We start from the raw sequence: 20,092 nt of genomic DNA, 5'->3' as shown, positions 1-20,092 counted from the left end.
CACTGTTTTAAACACTTATATGTGTTATTTTATTTAATCTTCATAAGAAGCAAATGAGGTACTCATTTTGCCGATGAAGAAACTGAGGTAGAGATAGATTAGGTCATTTGCCCTAGGCAGTCAGTAAGTGGTGAGCTAGATATGAACATAGGCCATTTGGCTTCTGAGCCTGTACTCTTAGTCATGATGCTTTGCCTTCTGATTTAGAGTATCAGATAATGAAAGCTGCAATATAAAAACATTATTAAATTTTAACTTAAAAAGGTGGGAAGGTTTACATTAAGATTGGAAACAGTAAGGAATGTGACCAGAATTATACTCAGGGAGGGAGGGTCCTGTATCTTGAACTTATACTATGTCAGATATAGGTCCCTTATTCCTCTGCAGTTCTGCAGTTCCAAGGTACAGGCCTCCAGTAGTTTTAGTAACGCCAGTCTCTGGTTTATTCTCTCCAGGACTGGGGGTTGCTTGATGCAAGAAAAATCACTGACCTTTGTACCCTCTTCAGGCCCTTTTTCAATTCTAAATGATGGAAAAAACAAGACACCATCTTTCCCTGCCTTCTCTTTTTCATCATTCCTATCCTCATTCATTCATTCCTGTGTTAAAAAGAACATAAATCAGATTTGCTTTTAGCCTTTCTTACTAGAAGGGCTAGTTCTTTTCAATTTGGTAGACGGGGCCTAATAGAATCCATGTACAATGGTTTGTTTGTTGTCTTGTTTTCTGTTTTTGTCATGCCTGAATGTGAAGGCAGGCAACTATTCTTTGTGTGGTTTGTGAGAGAGTGTGTGTGTGTTGTTGATGTTTGGGTATTGCCAACTTCATTTTAATGGAGCTTAATTTTGAGAGAATTCATTAATAGAGGCATTGCCATGGTAATAAGGAAGATACTCTGGAATTGAGTAATGAACATGTTACTGACATATTTAAGGTAAAGAATTTCAGCAACTGAGTGTTTGGAGATTTTTTGCAGTGAGCTCCTTTTACCTTTTCTCGTGCAATATTCTCTAACACTCCGTGTGAGTTCAAGACTTGGATTGTAGACCTGGCTCTGGCCTTTTGTAGACACGTGCTGTTGAGCAAATCCTTTAACTTCTCTGAGCCTCATTTCCTTCATCTGTGAGGCAGAGATAAAACCAGCTGCCCTGTCCACTTCCCTAGGGTTCTTGGTATCAGATGCAATGACGTATGCAGAATTGCTGTGGATTGCAAAGCAGCAGTACAAATGTAAAAGATTATTTTTATTTTTTATTTTGTTAATTATATTCTGCTTTTGAATGGACACAGAATTGCTCTTCTCAACTTCTTGTTTTTTGTCCGTTTTTTCTGCTGAGCTGTGAAATGACCAGCAGAAGTGGACTGTGTGGTCAGGATGAATAGTGGGAGTTAGGATCAGCCTTGTATCAGGGTAACCATCTTTCGGTTTTCTTCCACACTATTTCTGAATTACACTTATTTGGCAAAGTGTCTTTTGAAAAACACATTATAAAAATTAAATTAATATGTATTAATGTATATTTATTTTAAAAATGCATAATTTTGGAATCCTTTCTTCCAGAGTTAGAATGAAATGCATTTATAGCTGACTTTCATTTTTAATATTTTCTGCAGTTTGGTAAAGTTCTTTTTTTTTTTACTTCAGGATATACTTATATCTTTTCCAGAACCTCCAAAAATTATTATTTTTTTAAACATTAACTTTGCTTGACATATTTTTCCCCATAAAAATGCTGATGTTATATAGTTTAGAGGTAGGTTAAAAAACTCTTCAATCTGTTAGAAGTTTTAGATTACTTTTCATTCAGTAATTTTAGCATTATCCTCATATATAAGACATTTAACATGGAACAAATCATAAAAATTATCTATAAATTTTTCCAATGCTGGTCGAGAAGATAAGTGAAATACATTTTTGTTTATATTTGACTGATACTCAGTTTCTTTAGATCTTACCTTAAGAGTCAGTACTAATTTCCCATCAGTTTTCCATATAAAAATAACTCATGTATTTTTTATAAATTCAAACACTGAGTTTAAGATGTTCTTTAGTAAACTTATTTTTCTGTGTGTTCTTTTAATATCTGAGTGCCTATGATATGTCAGGCACCATGTAATATATAAAAGTTTATCCTATGCTAGATTGTCCATGCTTCCCCATAGGAGCTTGGAGTTGCCAGAGAATTTTTATGGTGTTTATGGTTCTGTTCTGTTATTTTTTTAATTAAAAAGTTTTTAAAAATTCAAGTATAGTATTTACAATTTTGTGTTACTTTCAGGTATACAGCAAAGTGATTTAGTTACATATATATATATTTTTTCAGATTATTTTCCATTATAGGTTATTATAAAATATTCAATATGGTTCCCTGTGTTATACAGTAAATCCTTGTTGCTTATCTATTTTATGTAGTTTGTATCTGTTAATGCCATACTCCTAATTTATCCCTCTTTCCCTTCCTTTTCCCCTTTGGTAACCTTAAGTTTGTTTACTATGTCTGTGACTTTGTTTCTGTTTTGTATATAGATTCATTTGTATTTTTTTTAGATTCCACATATAAGTGATATATAATATTTGTCTTTGTCTGACTTACTTAGTATGATATTCTCTAGGTCCATCCATGTTGCTGCAAATGGCAATACTTCATTTTTTTTATGGCTGAGTAATATTTCGTTGTATATATTTCAATATATATGTACACACCACATCTTCTTAAACCAATTGTCTGTTCATGGACACCTGAGTTGTTACCATGTTCCGGCTATTGTAAATAGTGCTGCTATGAACACTGAGGTGCATGTATCTTTTTGAATTAGAGTTTTCGTCTTTTCTGGCTGGCTATATTTTCTGGCTTTTCTGGAGTGGGATTGCTGGATCATGTGATAGCTCTATTTTTAGTTTTTTAAGGAACCTCCATACTGTTTTCCATAGTGGCTGTACCAATTTACATTCCCACCAACAGTGTAGGAGGGTTCCCTTTTCCCCACACCCTTCCAGCATTTATTATTTGTAGACTTTTTGATGATAGCCATTCTGACCAGTGATACCACTGTGGTTTTCATTTGCATTTCTCTAGTAGTCAACAATGTCGAACATTTTTTCATGTGCCTGTTGGCCATCTGTATGTCTTCTTTGGAGAAATGTCTATTTAGGTCTTCTGCCCATTTTTTGATTGGACTGTTTGTTTTTTTGATATTGAGTTGTATATTTTGGATATTAACCCCTTATAGGTTGCATCATTTGCAGATATTTTCTCCCATTCCGTGGTTTATCTTTTCATTTTGTTATTGGTTTCCTTGGCTGTGCAGAAGCTTTTAAATTTGATTAGGTCCCATTTGTTTATATTTACTCTTATTTCTTTTGACTTGAGAGACTGATCCAAGAAAATATTGCTACGTTTTAAGTCTGAGAATGTTTTGCCTATGTTCTCTTCTAGGAGATTTATGGTATCTTGTCTTATAGTTAGATCTTTAAACCATTTGGAGTTTATTTTTATATATGGTGTGAGGGAGTGTTTTAATTTCATTGATTTACATGCACCTGTCCAGCTTTCCCAACACTACTTGCTTGTCTTTTCTGCATTGTACATTCTTGCCTCCTTTATCGTAGATTAATTGACCGTAGGTGTGTGGGTTTATTTTTTGCTTCTCTATTTTGTTCCATTGATCTGTATGTCTGTTTTTGTTGTTCTCCTGTTTTTAACCATTATATTAAAGCAGTAGATAACAGCATAAAGCAGATTTTAAAAAAGGAGGAAATATTTTTATTTTGATTTCACAGTACTTAGTTGTTAATTAGGTTGAGTATGAGATGCACACCGTATTTTGATACAATCGTAAAAGAAAAATATTTGGATGTCTAGAGATTACTTTTTGGTGAAGAGTGCCCTCTAGTGAACCTTTTCTCTTTATTAAGAGTTGCAGTTCTTTGCATCCTCACAGCATTTGTGAAGGCACCTTCAGTTCTCAAGGAATTTAGAAGATAAAACATACACTAAGTAATTGGAGAATAAATTTGATGTGTTATACAAATAAATAAAAGATAGTGTATTATAGACTGTATGTAAAAGAGCTGGGAAAATTCCAGGTAATGGGAAAGTCATTATTCAATATAGCTATTCATGAAAGTATCCCAAAGGAACTATCTTGAGGTGAATTTTGAAGGAAGTTTAAGATTGAGGCATATTGTGGGGAGGAGCATCCTGGGGTCAAAAAAGAAGTTAAGGACAGTGCCAAAAAGGATTAGTGCCAAAAGGGAAAAAGAAATGGTGAAAAAAAGAATTATTCTGGAAAAGATTTAAATTTAATTCGATTTTAAATATTTTATGCAAATGTCCAAACAATTTGTTCATGTACTTAGAAACCTTTTTCAGATGTTTGGGAAGGATTCTGCTGGACAGTTGCGGCTTGGGGTCTTTCATGCGGCTGCAGTCAGATATTGGTTGCTGCTTGGGCTAAAATCAGCTGAGGCTCAACTGGACTAGACAGCCACGGTGGCTCACTCACATTGCTGGCAGTTGATGTGCTGTCAGTTGGGAGTGCCCACATGTGGCCTCTTCAGCATGGCATTTTTAGGATTGTTAGATTTCTTACGTGATGGATGGTTTTCCCCAGAATGAGTATCTAAAGACATCTATGTGGAAGCTGCATGGCTTTTTATTCTAGCTTCTGAAGTCACATATTATTACTTAAGTTATATTCCATTGGTTGAAGCAGTCATAAGCCTGTCCAAATTCAAAGGAAAGGGATATAGACCCCATCTCTCAATGGAAGGTGTGTCAGAGAATTTTGGACCTGTGTTATAAAACTTCATTTACTTTCAAAACTTTCCTGCCTCCTTGAAGAGTTAGGCTCAGCACAGATAAATTTTAATGATTTAGAGAGCAGCCATCCTCTGTATTAAAGTTACCTGTGCATATGCCTGTCTTTTGCGCTTAATTTTCAGTTTTTGTTGTACATGGTTGGTACTTAATGAATATTGTTGGAAAGAATTCTCCTTTCTCTTTATCCTGCTGTTAATGCTTTGGAGCTATTTCACTTCTTATTTGTACCTGGATTACAGAGAATCAGGGAAAGTTATGGGAACTTGTTATTCATGTTTGATGTATTTGATGAAATGGTTGGAAAATGTTAGGAGTACTAACATTTAACATGACACCTTATATTGACTATTTTCTTTCTTGCTGTTCTAAATTGCTAAGTAACTGTAATATAAAATTTTTTTTTTCCCCAAGATGGAGTGGTACTTTGAGCAGTCCTTTTGTGTACTTAAGGTAGGGAAATGGTGTCTTTGCTATTCGTTGTTTAAAAAAAAAAGAATTCCAAATCATGTGACCTTATGTAAAAGGGGCTTTTCTCCCCAATGAGAACTCATTTGCTCTCTTTGAATATTTTAGCTCATTGTTTCTCATATGGATGTAACTGGAATTTTGGGCACCTTAAATGTATCTAAAGGCTGCTAAAGAGAGTTGCAGTGTTTCAAGTCCCATTTCTGACTCTAGCTGCAGGTTTTCAAGTGGGTTATAAACTGGTTTGAAGACACTGCTCCACTGAAAAATTAGATTACATTTCCAATTTACATAGCCTCGGATACAAAAACCAAGTGGTCACTTAGGGTAGGAGCAGTTAGAGTATCTCAGTGTAGCTTCTCCTAGTTTCCAGGATCCATACAGTAGGCACAGAGAACTGCTGATGAGAGAAAGTAGCGTCTCACTGGTGTGTAACTGCCCTTTTATGCTTGGGGCTTACATATATCCTGTTCCGAAAGAACTTAAACTAGCAATTCATGTGCTTCTATTTAAGTAAATATTTTCAAATCTTGGCCTTAAATTACTTGCCAAATGACTGGTTTGTTGCATGACCAATTTGCTGAATTTACCAAATTTATTGATATACCGAAAACCTGTTTTTAAAACTATTTTTGAGATTGATAGCAAGTAATTTGTATTGGATAAGATGGTTTTAATAGCTTTTGAAAACTTCTGATCACTTTTTCTGTATTACGTTTAACATTGTTTTCATAGCAGCATTTTTAGGAATGTTAAATTTGTCAAAAGCTGATAATCATAGGGTGGTTAATTGTCATAAATATGTTTAATATTAGAAAAGTATATTTTTTATAGTTAGTAACCAAAATTTCGGTGCTAATCAGTATGATTGGTACTTAGAACATGAAAAGCATTCAATATAAATATGAAATTGCTGAAAAAGTATCATAAATAATCTCGTTAATATGAAATACCAAATCTTGAATACTAATTATTGGAAATATAAAATTAATATTTTAGAAATTAAGTTTGATAAGCCATTTGAAACACTGGTGAGAGAATAGAAAAATGCCTGTGGACTGGAAGAATATAGAATGCTCAAACGGATGCAAACACAATTTTTTATTACTAGAAGTACAGAATTAAGGCAAATGTGTCATTTGAGGAACTGGTGAAAAAAATGTGGTTAATGTTTGAAAAAGTAGAAAATGACATTAAAAAGCATACAGTGGAAGTCAGAAGTAGCTGATACAATTATTATTATTATTATTATTATTATTTTTTTAAAGATTTATTTATTGATTGATTGATTACTATGTTGGGTCTTTGTTTCTGTGCCAGGGCTTCCTGTAGTTGCGGCAAGCGGGGGCTACTCTTCATCGCGGTGCGCGGGCCTCTCACTATTGTGGCCTCTTTTGTTGCGGAGCACAGGCTCCAGACGCGCAGGCTCAGTAGTTGTGGCTCATGGGCCTAGCTGCTCCGCGGCACGTGGGATCTTCCCAGACCAGGGCGCGAACCCGTGTCCCCTGCATTAGCAGGTAGACTCTCAACCACTGCGCCACCAGGGAAGCCCTGATACAATTATTTTAGTAAAAGAAAATTTTAAAAATAATTTCTCAGGAAACAGATTTTATTTTCTTTACAGTTATTATGATGGAATTTTTTTTTTTTTACAATGAAGATACAATGAAAGAAAAAGATACTGAAAATAGTGTACGGGTATTATATGCTTTTTGACAAAAAAAATCCTAATGTTGCCAGTAATAAGAAGAGTTCTTTTTCACATAGTATCTTGTGAATGTTTTCCTTCAGAAAGATGTTTTCCTAAACAAAATTGGAATATGATGAGTAAATTATTAATATTATTAACAGAATGTAGCATCTGTCTAAAATATCGAAGTAGGCTGAGTGCCTCCATTAAGACATTTGATTTTATGATAAAAGCATTAATTTTCAAAGAGCCAATTTTAACATTTAAATGACATCTTAGTTTTCTTATATTTACTTTATTACCACTAGGAGGAGCCCTATGCATACAATTCAAGAGGCATTTCAGAAAGCACATTTACTTGTTTACATTCTATAAGCCTGATACATCAGATGATCAAATACTGTGAGATAACTCATATTTCCGTACTTTGCATTGGTGTGGAAGATTAGATATAATGAAGATAGAAAGTGTGTACCTAAAAAATTTTTTTTAGCTATGCTTTTAAGACATAAACATTTTTTAAGACAAATACAAGAATGCTTTTATGCATTCCTCGTTGCTAAAGTTAAAATATGTAAATAAAATCATAGTGTAGCGTAGTCTATCTTCGTTTTTCTTCGCGAAGTTTTAAAGTCATCTCTTCTTTTAAAATTGATTTTGCATCTGATTTTTGTCTGATTAGCATTAAATTTTGCCAGAAGTAAGGTTTTATTGTGCTAAGCTTTTGGAAGTGCTGACTGGACTCTTATATTGAAGTCATTATCTATATATGGAGCACTAAGTTGCAACCATAGTGGATGTGGGTAGTGGAAAATTTACTGACTTTCTAATGTTCACTCTTTCTGGTTTTGTCATATCTGTGTGTATTTATTTATAGAAACTTGATTAGGCTTGCCAATAGACATTATAAAATCCTGGGGACATTTTGAAAGAAGAAAAAATTATTTTCATTAACATTGTATATTGCTTGAACATTTAGGACAGCAGTATATCTGGCACACTAATTAGATGGATACAACTGTTAACCAACTTAGGATTCAAGGAATGAATAGTGCTGAATGGTATTTCCTTTCTTGCCCTGCAAGTCAGAATTTCAAAGAATAATGATTATCATTCAAAGACATAAAAAGGAAAAAGAAAAATAGATTTTTCAGAGTCCCTTCAGCTGAGGTTAGCTGAGTACCAGGCTCTCAGTTTTCTCTGCTTCATACTTTGTTCCTCCTTATTTTCTTGCGTTTGTAATTTAATACTGCCTAACAATTAGCTATGCCTCAGTTCTCATCCCCTTTTTCTGTTCGTTGGATGATTTCACCTGATGGGTGCAACAGTGCACATCAGGGATTCCCTACTGAGTCATTCTCAATTGTTGATCTTCAAAGGTGATCTGGTTAGTTGCTATGCTGGTAACTTCTCTGCATTCTCATGCTGCTTATCACCATTTCTGATTGGAGAGGCTGTCTAAAATAATGGTTAAGAGCACTGGCTTTGGAACTAGGTAGACCTGGGGTTAAATCTTGGTCCCACTACTCTGTTACTTTGGACTTAAAGTCTTAATCTTCCCAAACTACATTTGTAAATTGGGATGCTAACAGTATCTACATCATTAAGCTGTAGTGAATACTAATGAGATAATGCATGTAAATCACCTAATAGTGAGTACTTGGTCGTGTGTTACTGTTTTTTTTGTAGTTTAAGCCAGAAGCAGCAGAATATGACTCCTCTTTAGTCCACTAAGTCTCTGGGGAATTGTTGGCAGGGGGTGCACATCTTCTCTGCTTCTCTCCATATCCGTCTCCCTCCACCTTCTCACCAGATTATCTCTATAATTAAGCATAGATCCCTTCAGAGAGAAGATTGATAATTCTTGCTATGCAAAAAATCTTGGGATGAGAATTGCTTTTCTTTTCTTCCTTTTTCCAGTGTTCTATACATACCCACCTTTTCTCCCTTCCTGCCTCTCTCTATTCACTTAGCTGTTTGTTATTGGCTTTATTGGCAAATTTTAAATTACTTTTGACTTTACTTTTCATGAGAGTGGGTAGAGGGTTAAATCAGCTACATGTCGTGATTAATGCCTTTTTTGAGTACTTGCATTTGGCTTTTAGATTTGTGTTGCATCTATTAAATTAAGAAAGGCAGAACTGTGAACTTTCTAGGGTTCTTTTCAGGACCCTAGAATATTCTATCATTTGGTGAATTTTGGATTCTGGCACTTGCCGGGTCATTCTTCAATACTTTCTTTAAATGTAATTCATTTCTGTGATTTAGAACATTTCTTTATCTCGACTTCATTTCTGTGTACTCTGCTCAGAATGATCTCGTTGATGTGGATTGTGGTTGACAAGTGGTTGTATCAGCTTGGAGTGCAGCTTGTACTCAGGACTGGAATGGCAGATGGTTACCAAGGGTCAGGAGAGACTTATCAGTAGGCAGATCAAGACCTACTCTTCCTTCTCATTCACAGTACTAATTCTTTAATGTTATTTTTATTTCCTGTATTGGGACTTACCATTCTATTTTAATAGCAGAAGGCATGGAATGTAAATAGTTCACCCATTTCAGGTTTTGGTTTTCTGTTAATGGATGGTGGGTATTACATATGTCATGATATTGTTTTTCTCCATACTAATAACATCAGTAGGAAAAAAGGTGTTCACCTGCTATAATAGTTACACTGCTATTAAATGTTTTAATATATATGCTGTAATATATGTATTATATTCCTATATATGTTTGTATATATATAAATAGATGCTATGATAGATGCACTGGCAGTGTTCTGAATCACTATAAAGCAGGAGTAGTTTTTAAAGCTCTAGAGAATAAATTGGAAAGGAACACTAAGGTTTGGACTTTAAGAACTTTCTAAAATAAAATAGACTTATGGGAAATAACTATTGTTTCTCTTCTTTCTTTTTATTTATATGTCATTGTTATTTTTTAAAGAAATAAGAGTATTGCCTTTGCACTCACAAAAGGAGTCAGACTTTCCTTTGGAGTGACATTGTAGTAGGGCAGTCCTGAAATACCTCTTGCTAGTGTTTTGCTACAATGCTACAACAGTAATAGAAAAAAAGAAAAAAGAGCCGGTTCTTTTGGTATTTTCTGTTTACTACCTGGTATTTTAAGAGCCAGATAAATATCAAACTTTTATTAAAATATGTAAAAAGTGATCTTAGAAATGCATATATATACATTACTTAAAGAAATATAATACTTGTTCACAATTATGAAATAAAAATTTGTTTATAGCACACCAGGGTCAGTTATATAAATTTCCTCTTGCACACAAATTTTCCTTTGGTATAATGTTGTTTGTTTAATTAAGAGTTCTTGTTAACTATATGTGTTAATTATAGGAAAAGCATGAGATGGGAATTCTGGTACTGCCTCGGTCACTCACTAACTAGGCGACACTGGGCAACTCATTTACCATTTCTATGCCTGTTTCCTCATTTGTAAAAAGGAGGCAGTGATATTTTCTCTGGTGTGGTGTAAGAAATAAATGAAATATTAGATGTAAAAATTATAAAAGTCCCTTACAATTGTCAGGTATTGGGGGTAGTCAACTCCTACAGCATGGGTAACTGAGTGTTAGCTATTTGATATTTGCAGCCAGTACTTAATTATTCAGCAGATGGTTCACTTATTTAACAAGGATTTGGTTGTCTCTTATGTGCATACTATGATAGTAGCCAGTGTATATTGAGCACTTACTAGGTGTCAGTTATTGTGCTAAGAGTTTTTCATATGTTTACTAATTTAATCCTCATAACACTCTGATGTAGATTCTTTTTTAAATCCCTATTTTATTGTTGAGAGAATTTGGATTTAGAAAAGTTGTTTGGCTTAGCTGAGGTTGAACAGCTAGTGAGTGTCCTTTTTGATTCCATCCATCCATCTGTCCATCTATCAATTATTTATTGACCATCTGCTACGTGGTAGGCTCTATTCTAGGGCTGGGTGTACAACAGGGAACAAAACAGACAGAAACTCTCTGCCCTCCTGCAACTTACATTCCAGTGAGCAAAGACAGAAAATAAATAAAAGTGTGAAATAGAGAGTATATTCAATAGTGGTAAGAGTGATGCAGTGACAAAGTAAATTCCTTTATTTTAGAAAAAAAAAAGGCAGGAAAGGGAATTGTGTGTGTGTGTGTGTGTGTTTATAATGTGGATATTGTGGCCAGAAAGGGCTTCATCAAGAAGGAGACCCAAAAACCTGAAGGAGGAGAGGGAGACAGCCATGTGTGAGAAATGTGATCCAGCTAGAGGAAGCAGCATGTGCAAGGCATAGGACAGGAATGTGCTTGTGGTGTTTCAGGAACCACAAGGAGGCCAGTGTTGCTGGCGTGGAATAAGTAAAGTATTAGGAAGTGAGGTCATTGTGATAATATGGGGCAGAATTATGTAGGGCTTTATAGGCTGCTGTAAGAAAAATAGGGTTTTGAGCAGAAGAGAGACATGGGGTCTGACTTATATTTTAGTGGGATTATTTTGTCTACTTTGTTGAGAACAGACTGAAGGGAAACAAGGGTGGAATCAAGGAGACTGGTTAGGGAGCTGTTGGCAGTAATCTAGGCAAGACAAGTTGTTGGCTTAGTGCAGGGTGATACCAGTGGAGGTAGTGAGATGTGGCTGGATTGTTTTGGTGGGGAGGTGAGAGAAGAGAATAGTCAGGGATGATTTCAAGGTTTTTTTGCCTGAACAACTAGAATAATGGAGTTTACTAAGATGAGGGAAGGCTGTGGGAGGACCAGGGTTTGGGGAAGAAGATAGGAATTCATTTTGGACATATTTGAGATGCTTATCAGATATCCAGTTGGAGTGATGCATGAGTTTGAAGTTCAAGGGAGAGATCAGGCCTAGAAATATAAATTTGGGAGGTGTCAGAGTGTTTATGGAATTTAAAACTCCAAGTCTAGGTGAGATCTAGAGACAGTATAGGTAGAAAAGAGAAGATATCCAAGATCAGAGCCTAGTTCTAGCTTAGCTCTTGAAGGCCCAAGTTCTTAATGATTGCAACCTTATATTGCTGTGTCTAGTGTTATAATAGGTACTCACTAAAAATCTGCCACATGGAGGCTGCCCTCAAGAAGCTTACGGTCTTTGTGGAGAAACACAATATATGACATATACTTGAAACATTTAAGTTACAATGTAAAGAAATATTTGTATATAACGTGTCAGAGTGAGCAGACTGACTTTTCATCTGTCCTACAGATGAAAAGATTACTTGGCATGGAAATGATTGAAAAAGGCCTGCTGGAGGAAATGGGACTTGAACTGAACCTCAAACCATGGGCAACAGATGGGGGTGCACATTTTTGGAAGGTCCCCAAGACTGCTTTCAGGTTCAGTATGGTCCAGTGGTTAAGACTCTTTGCTCCCAACTCAGGGAGTCCGGGTTTGAACCCTGGTTGGGGAACTAAGATCCCACATACCACAACTAAGCCTGTGCGCTGCAACTAGAGAAGCCCGCGCGCCGCAACGAAAACCCAGTGCAGCCTAAATAAATAAATAAAATAATAATAATTTAAAAAAAGATACAGATTAAAATTAACAACAGGAGAAGACACATCAGGCAGGATCTAGGAGAGTTCCAGCAGGGAGCTTCCAATTGTCCTTTCCTACTGGAGTCATGTGGACAGCACTTATTTACCCCAGCAATGATGCATGGTAACAGTCATGGAGTATTACTAACCAGGGAAGCTCTCCCAAGCCATGGTGTCTTTTACTGGGGGTTGGTCCCATAGTCACGGCTGACTGCCTGAGTTGTTGACCTTAATCTTCAGCCCCTCCAGAGCTCATACCATGTGGCCCCATGCCCCCATCAACTGTAAATCACATTGTAAGTCACATTGTTAGCTTAGACTATTTGGCATTGCCCAAGGCGCCCAAGTAAACAAAGGCATCTATCAGGCAGGACATTCCAAAGGCTAACTGCCCAGGAGTTGGGGGCAAGGGCCAAACCTTTTTTTGGGCAAGGTTAATCCTTTCCTGCATGGTGGATGGGGAAGTCCCTCAATGTGGAGACAGCAGGAGCTAAGATACAGTAGGAGTGCAAACATCATGTTTAGAGAACATTGGGGTGTTTGCAGTATGGCCTTGTACTTGGGAATATGAACTCTGGAGCCAGATTACCAGGATTCATATCCCATATTCATGTTCGTTCCACAACTAGCAACTAGCTGTCACTTGCTAGTTGTGGAATTTATGACAGTTACATAATCTGTAACTTATCTGTAAATTAGCAAGGGTAATAACAATACTACGTTACAGGCTTGTTATGAGGATTAAAGAGTTAATATGTAAAGCAGTCAGAATATGTCCTGACACAATAAATGCTGTAGAAATCAGGAATTTGTTCATTCATTCCTTCATCATTCACTTAGTGATTCTTTTTTGAGCACTAGTATGTTGAAGACTCATCTCCTGAGTCTCAGACTTTTATTTCCAGATGCCTAGTGATGTATCTAGAGGGCTTGTGGCTCTTTAAATATTAACATGTTCAAAAAGAAATTAAGTATTTTCCACCCAAATTATTTCTGTTAATGTCAGTACTATCAACCTAGTTTGTTTGTTCAGAGATTTTATTTTAAGATATCAGCTCTTGCAGAGATTGGGCTTAATAAAGAGTAAATTTTGGTGAACTGGGAAGTTAATGTTACCTTTCTTTTTGTATATATACAGGTCTGTGTATGATGACCAACCAAATGCACACAAGAAGTTTATGGAAAAGTTAGATGCTTGTATCCGTAATCATGACAAGGAAATTGAAAAGATGTGTAATTTTCATCATCAGGGTTTTGTAGATGCTATTACAGAACTCCTTAAAGTAAGGACTGATGCAGAAAAACTGAAGGTAAGGAATAGTTAAAATTCTATTTACCTTTGCTCTCAAATTACTCAAGTATTAGTTTATAGTGCATATTTACAAATCATTATTAAATGCACTATTTTTAACAAGTGGATTAGTGTACATATTTGGGAATGCTCCAATAATACAGTTGTCATGCTAATGACAGGAGTAATCTCTTTTTTTTTTTTTTTGTAAACCAAGTAATGCATTGACTTAACAGGATTTCTTTCCATGCAGGGAATTGAACTCTAAAAATTCACACAATGAAAGGCCTCATTTGGAGTTTTAGAGCTCTAAAGTGACAATTAGTACAATATTGATAAAAAGCTATCTTCTGAAAACTTGTAAAAACTTACTATAAATGATTGTGTTCTCAAAATTATTTAATAATAGTGAAACTGTTTTTTGGTTTTTTTTCTTAGTTTAATAGCAATGTGTAGTTTTCTTAAGGAAAGTTGGTCTACATTTTCTGCCACACAGCAAAAACATTATTTATTAAATGAGACCTGGATTTGTTCTGTCAGAATACAAAATATTTAGTTATAAGAATTGTCCTATTTATCTTTCTTTACATTTGGAGAGCTTAGCAGCCAGAACGACCCTGGTTCACCAGAGGTTATGATTAGAAAACCATTATATAAAGGATATTCAGATAACAAGAGACCAAATACAGCATCAATGAGGTCACTGAGCATCTTTGTTCAGAAATTAATGAGATTTTTAATAAACCAGAATGTGCTTCCTTACTATGATGACCTAATGAGTCACTTAATATGTGGGAAAATTTGAGGTTGAGCTTTGCCTGCACCTGCAGCATTAAAATGTTGCTGTGGATTGAGATTTCCGTGTTTGATGTTAATCAACCACCCAGTGTTTGCATTCAGCAAAGTATGAATGTTTAATTACCATAAAATGCAATCACCATTTCCTACAGACAGTGAATGGCACATAGACCTCATTGAAGTTATCAAAAAGGGACCAGTGGTCAACTGGGTCAGTGATTTGAATTGTTTTACAGACTTAGGGAAGCAAGTAAAGTTCAAAAATCTAGATTAAATTTGAGAAGTTTGCCACAGAATCTGTTAAAAAGAACTGTCATAAGTAATTGAAGTTAACAAAAGCCCTTTTCAATCAAAAGTTCAAGTTCAAGCTGTAGAGTTAATTTGAATTTGCATTTCTTTGTTCTAAGTTTCTCATGAAGCATGATCTGATTACAAGGGTGAGCAGTTACATCAGGGCAGTTTTATGCGTATTTGTCTAACTAAGGTGAAATTATTTTTAAGGTGCAAGTTACTGATACCAACCGAAGATTTCAAGATGCTGGAAAGGAGGTGAGAAAATGATACATTTTTTTGTGTATTCAATATGTGGATGCAATTTAACTGTTCATTTTAAAATATGGACATTTCTTCTTTTTAAGGTGATAGTCCAAACAGAAGATATTATTCGATGTAGAATTCAGCAGAGGAATATTACAACTGTAGTAGAAAAATTGCAGTTATGCCTTCCAGGTAAGTTAAACTTGTCTATAATGTAACGTTCAGCTTGGTGAAATTGTAATTTAATGGTAGTGTATAGTCATTATTCACTATAGGTATTACAGATTACTTGGTGATTGTCCCCCCCCCCCAAAGCCCATGGTATTCTTTCTTATCTACTTTATTCCCTGAATTTTCATGGTTTTCCTCCTTATTATAAGGCCCCTATTTGATGATCTGTCACATCAGTCTCCTAGAACAACCTCTACCTTTCCATTTCCTTTCTGCCTAGTTTGCCCTTTGTCCCTCCCCAAACCACCCCCTGCTTTTTTTCCCCTCAGAATACTTTCCCATGGAGAGAGTGTCTTTTGATTACATTTTCTTTCATTTTCCTAATTTGCCTAATTTTTTTACCTTTAGTTTTCCATTCTTTTCTTTTTGTCCCTTAAGCAGGTTTGTCTTTGGTCACAATTTCATTTTGCTAATAAGAAAACATCCAAAAGTGCTAGATCTTTTCCCTTTTTCGGTCTTGCCTTTCCTCTTATATTTTGGGAAGACTGACTTTTTAGGTTTCTGAGTTTCTGGTGTCTCTGTTAGGGCTCACATATTACTGGGACATCAAATAAATTCTGAAGAAACTAACCAGTACTTTCTTTACCTGGATATGCCCTGTTCAAACAAAAGGAAACAGGTATATGACATCCTTTTTTAATATAGTAAGCTAAATCTCAGTGTCCCATTTTTTAACTTATTTTTTTTTTTTTTGGAAGGAACCCAAACCTCCATATCCAGGACAATAGAATAAGGTGCTTTGTATAATATTTATATAATGTAAATTTAGCTTAGACTACAAATTATATAAACTGTTAGCATATTTTATTGGCTAAAAAAATTGTTTTCTGACTTGTGAGAATAAAGCTTTTCTTTTTTGTTTTAGAGTCACTGAAATTCTGCTCATCTTAATTTCTAATGGACCAGGGATATGTGCACATTAACTTTGAGTAAATAAAATGTCTGCTTATTATGTTAGGTTTTAGGGTTGAGAAACCTATTTCCTTATAGTAATGCTTAATAATACCTCTTTGTCACCATCAGATACACTGAAATAGTCATGAACACAGCCTCTAGGTTTGAATGCTTTGTCCCTGAATGGTAATAAGCCTAAAAAATTGGGTACTGATGGAATAAGAAAGAGTAAATTCAGCTTATTCAACCCTAGTGGGCTATTTGAAATAGAGAAATAAAGGGAAGTAGAAGTTAGGTTTTTTTTACTGCTACTGTCTTTGCTCTCAAGGCTGGACAGGAAATCTGAGTTCATGTCAACATTGTGTTCTTAATAGCCACATCGAGAACTACCTCCTTTCCTCCATCTATCCTTCTGTCTAATTATACACTCATACCTACTTTTTTGTGTCAGGCATTATGGTAGATATTGGAAATATAAAGTTGAAAATGATACAGTCCCAGCTCTGAAGGGTCCCACCATCTAATGTGAATAAAGACAAGTAAGCCATTACTGTACAACTGCCTAACTCCTCCTTAGATTAAGAGGAGTATGAGAGGATATAAGAAGTCACAGGGTAAACAATGCATTTTCCTGGTGTATTAGTTAATTAATTATTTTTGAGGAAACCATTATTTTTATATGAAAACAATATGGAAATAATATAAGGTAGATGTGAAATTTACATGAATTGTTGAGCTAAAGCAGGAGACTTCAAAGAAAGTTTATACTTGTAGCAGCAGTTTTTTAGTCTCTTTCCTAGGTTATGTGTTCACTGTAATGCTTTGGTTGGAAAATGTGAGATATATTGCATTGCAGTAAAGGGACTTTGATAGAGATATACATAGGGTCTGCAGAGTTAGGGCTGGTTCATTATAGCCACCATTGCAGTTTTTATGGTTTTTCAGGCAGTTAAACAATATCTTTTGTGAACCTGAAGCCCCCTAGGGAGTAGCCATAAGACTGTAAAAAATCTGGAAAAAAAATGTGTCTATCTCTCTTGTCTAGGAAAATGTGAGCTGACTTGATGATCTAACAGTAATTTACCTACTTTATACTTTGAAATTTTACTAAGGATGAATGGTAATCTACATCATTGCATTAAAACCTTTTTGGTGGCAGTGTGTCTTCTTGCTGAAGCTTATAACAGTTTTATTGAATAATTGTATTTCTGAACCTTCGATGGAAATGATAAAACAAATATAGATACTTTGCTATGTTTATTTATGCCTTTATTATAATTTACTCTCTGCTGTAAACTTTTGAGTTTTTTCTTTCTCTGTGCGTTCGGTGTAAAATTTTGTTTAGTGAGCTATAACACAGTTGCGTTATTTTATTTGGTATATTGAATCAAAATGAATTAATCTCACTGTTGCTCAACTTTCTCTCTCAAATAACTAAAATCCAAACTTCCACTTCCACTGCAGGAAGAGATATTAGTAAGTTTCTGATTAGGATAATTGTTACTAGGTTGATGTCTCAGTTATAGGTGTCAGCATGTACAAGTATTCCCAGTTCAATATAATGTATTAACTTATATAACATAATGTTCAATATATATAGAAATTAAAATGTTTTCATTTAATTGAAGTATAAAATTTTATTTGAAAATATAAGCCTAAATCAAGGCACAGAGAAAATTACCGAATTTATATGTTCTTCCCTGCTTTAATTATTTTCATCTCTCAAAATTTTTTTTTATTTTGAAAGCTAAAATAAGTTATATTTTTTAATGCAGTGCTGGAAATGTACAGTAAGTTGAAAGAACAGATGAGTGCAAAAAGGTGAGTTGTTTTCTTTCCTAATTGTTTTTAATAAGAGTTTTTTTTCCTATTACTGAGAGCATAGATGAAATTACTGTAAATTATAGTGAATCATCTGAAGTTTTGCTTTTCTGTGTTTAACTATTCTTTGTTAATGCAATTTGCCCATCAGGATCATTCAGTAAAGCAGTCCTTAGCCATTTATTTGTGGATCCTTGTCCTTTGTAATTGATATCAGAGATTGATAATATTGATGAAGAACAAATAGACAACTGAACAGGAATGAAAAAATATTGATTAACTTAACAACACGTTAACATTGCATACAATCAAAGGCTAAGTGTGTACTTTGTGAAAGCAAAGTGTGGGTAGTTACATTTTGACAATCTGGGCTAGTGTAGTTCATGTTCTCTTTTATAATACACATGAATACATGACAGATGAAAGATAAAGTAATTTAAAGTAGTTTATGAATTGCTGTAGGAGCATTAGATGTAATTATGTTTAAAATGTTTTAAAGATGAACAATTTTAAATTACGTAGAAAAGTTAGAATGAGATGTGCTTGAAATAGGGAAATAATCATTTCTTCTTGTTTATTAATAACTGCTTAATTATCACATCGCAGCATATGCAAATCTATACTCAGATTTGTGTATGTCCTGCTTCATAGTGCTTTACATTGAATTTTATTGGTCTTTACCAATTGGTAGTAATTAGAATGATTTTGTTCCTTCCTAATACATGAGCCATAATCTGTTCTGAAAGAGTCTTTTATTTTATGTGTATATTATAAATTTATTGTATTTTATCTATCAAAGTTGTGCATCCTCATATTTTAAATACAATAACAGTTAATAGTTATGTGTGTTAGTTGCAAAAAAAAAAACCAGACATCACCTTCCCTTTTTGCCATTCACCATTCCTCCTTCCTAGGGGCAAAAACCTTTACCTCTTTTAAGAAATTATTTTGGTATTTACATTTATGTCATTAAATAACTAACTTTTACTATTACATCTCTATTTTCAAGCTTGGGGCATTATATATTTCTTCAGATATTTCATAATCTAATATTTATATCTAAATTTACCCAGTTGTCCCCCAAATGTCTTATATCTTCTTTTCCTTCCTGAAATATTGGTTAGTATGTATTTTTTTGTCCCTGTAATCTAGAATAGTCTTTCCACTTTTCTTTGTTTTTCATGAAAAACAAAGAAAAGGTTAGTTGTCTTGTAGACCAGGGCATTTTGGATTTGTTTGATCATTCTCTCATGATTAGATGCAGGTTACATGTTTTTGGCATGAGTACAACATAAGTGGTATTGTGTATGACATCAGAAGGTATATGCTATCAGATTATCTCTAGGTTATCCTAAATTTGATCATTTGCTTAAGGGGATGGCTATCAGATTTCTTAAGAAAAGGTATATTTTTCTCTTTGCAATTAATAAGTCATCTGTGGGGGGTGATATTTTGAGTCTTGTTTCTTGACAATCTTTCACCCAGTGGTTTTAGGATTTTTATTTTAGTCACTTATCACATTGGGGTTACAAAATGGTGATTTTTATACTTCTTTCATTCCTTTAACATTTATTAGCTGGCTTTTTTATGTAAAGAACTTTTCCTCTTTTTAGCTCTTTGTTTTTCTGATTATCACTATGGACTCACAGATTTTTAAAAAATAAATGAGTTATAATCTGTAATTCTCTTTATTCTTTTTGATGCACAAATTGTCCCCAGTTTGGCTAGGGGAACCCCTTAAGCCAGTTCCTGTGTCCTCATTTGTCTTTGAGTGCTTTCTTGCTTATCATACAATGAGTAAGATGTTCCAGACTCATGTTGTACTTTTCTTGCCCTAGATCTGGAGCCATCCTCCAAAGTACAGCTCCTTTTAGTGAGTAATGGTATTTAGAAACTAAGATCTGCATCTGCATGCTAGGTAGGCTTATTACATAACACACACACACACACACACACACACACACACACACACACTCTATCTTTCATGC

General features: G+C 34.7%; 1 protein-coding gene across 8 annotated transcripts in view; it reads left to right on the top strand.

Moving 5' to 3' along the window:
• The window catches only part of EXOC6 (exocyst complex component 6), a 219,496-nt gene that overhangs the window by 48,521 nt on the left and 150,883 nt on the right, over positions 1–20,092 (top strand). For 7 of the 8 annotated variants that reach the window (XM_082423664.1, XM_082423666.1, XM_082423669.1 and 4 more), the window contains exons 2-5: positions 13,671–13,842; positions 15,123–15,170; positions 15,260–15,350; positions 18,059–18,104. In XM_082423664.1, the coding sequence (XP_082279790.1) occupies positions 13,671–13,842; positions 15,123–15,170; positions 15,260–15,350; positions 18,059–18,104 (357 nt within the window). Of the gene's footprint in view, positions 1–12,200; positions 12,332–13,670; positions 13,843–15,122; positions 15,171–15,259; positions 15,351–18,058; positions 18,105–20,092 lie in introns of all 8 variants that reach the window. The other variant, XM_082423668.1, reaches the window with a different exon arrangement.

The sequence above is a fragment of the Balaenoptera physalus genome (assembly GCF_965194825.1).
Source record: "Balaenoptera physalus genome assembly, chromosome: 14".
In the NCBI taxonomy this organism is placed as follows: Eukaryota; Metazoa; Chordata; class Mammalia; order Artiodactyla; family Balaenopteridae; genus Balaenoptera; species Balaenoptera physalus.
The sequence above is the reverse complement of the archived record's forward strand: the minus strand, read 5'-3'. Positions and strand labels throughout refer to the sequence as shown.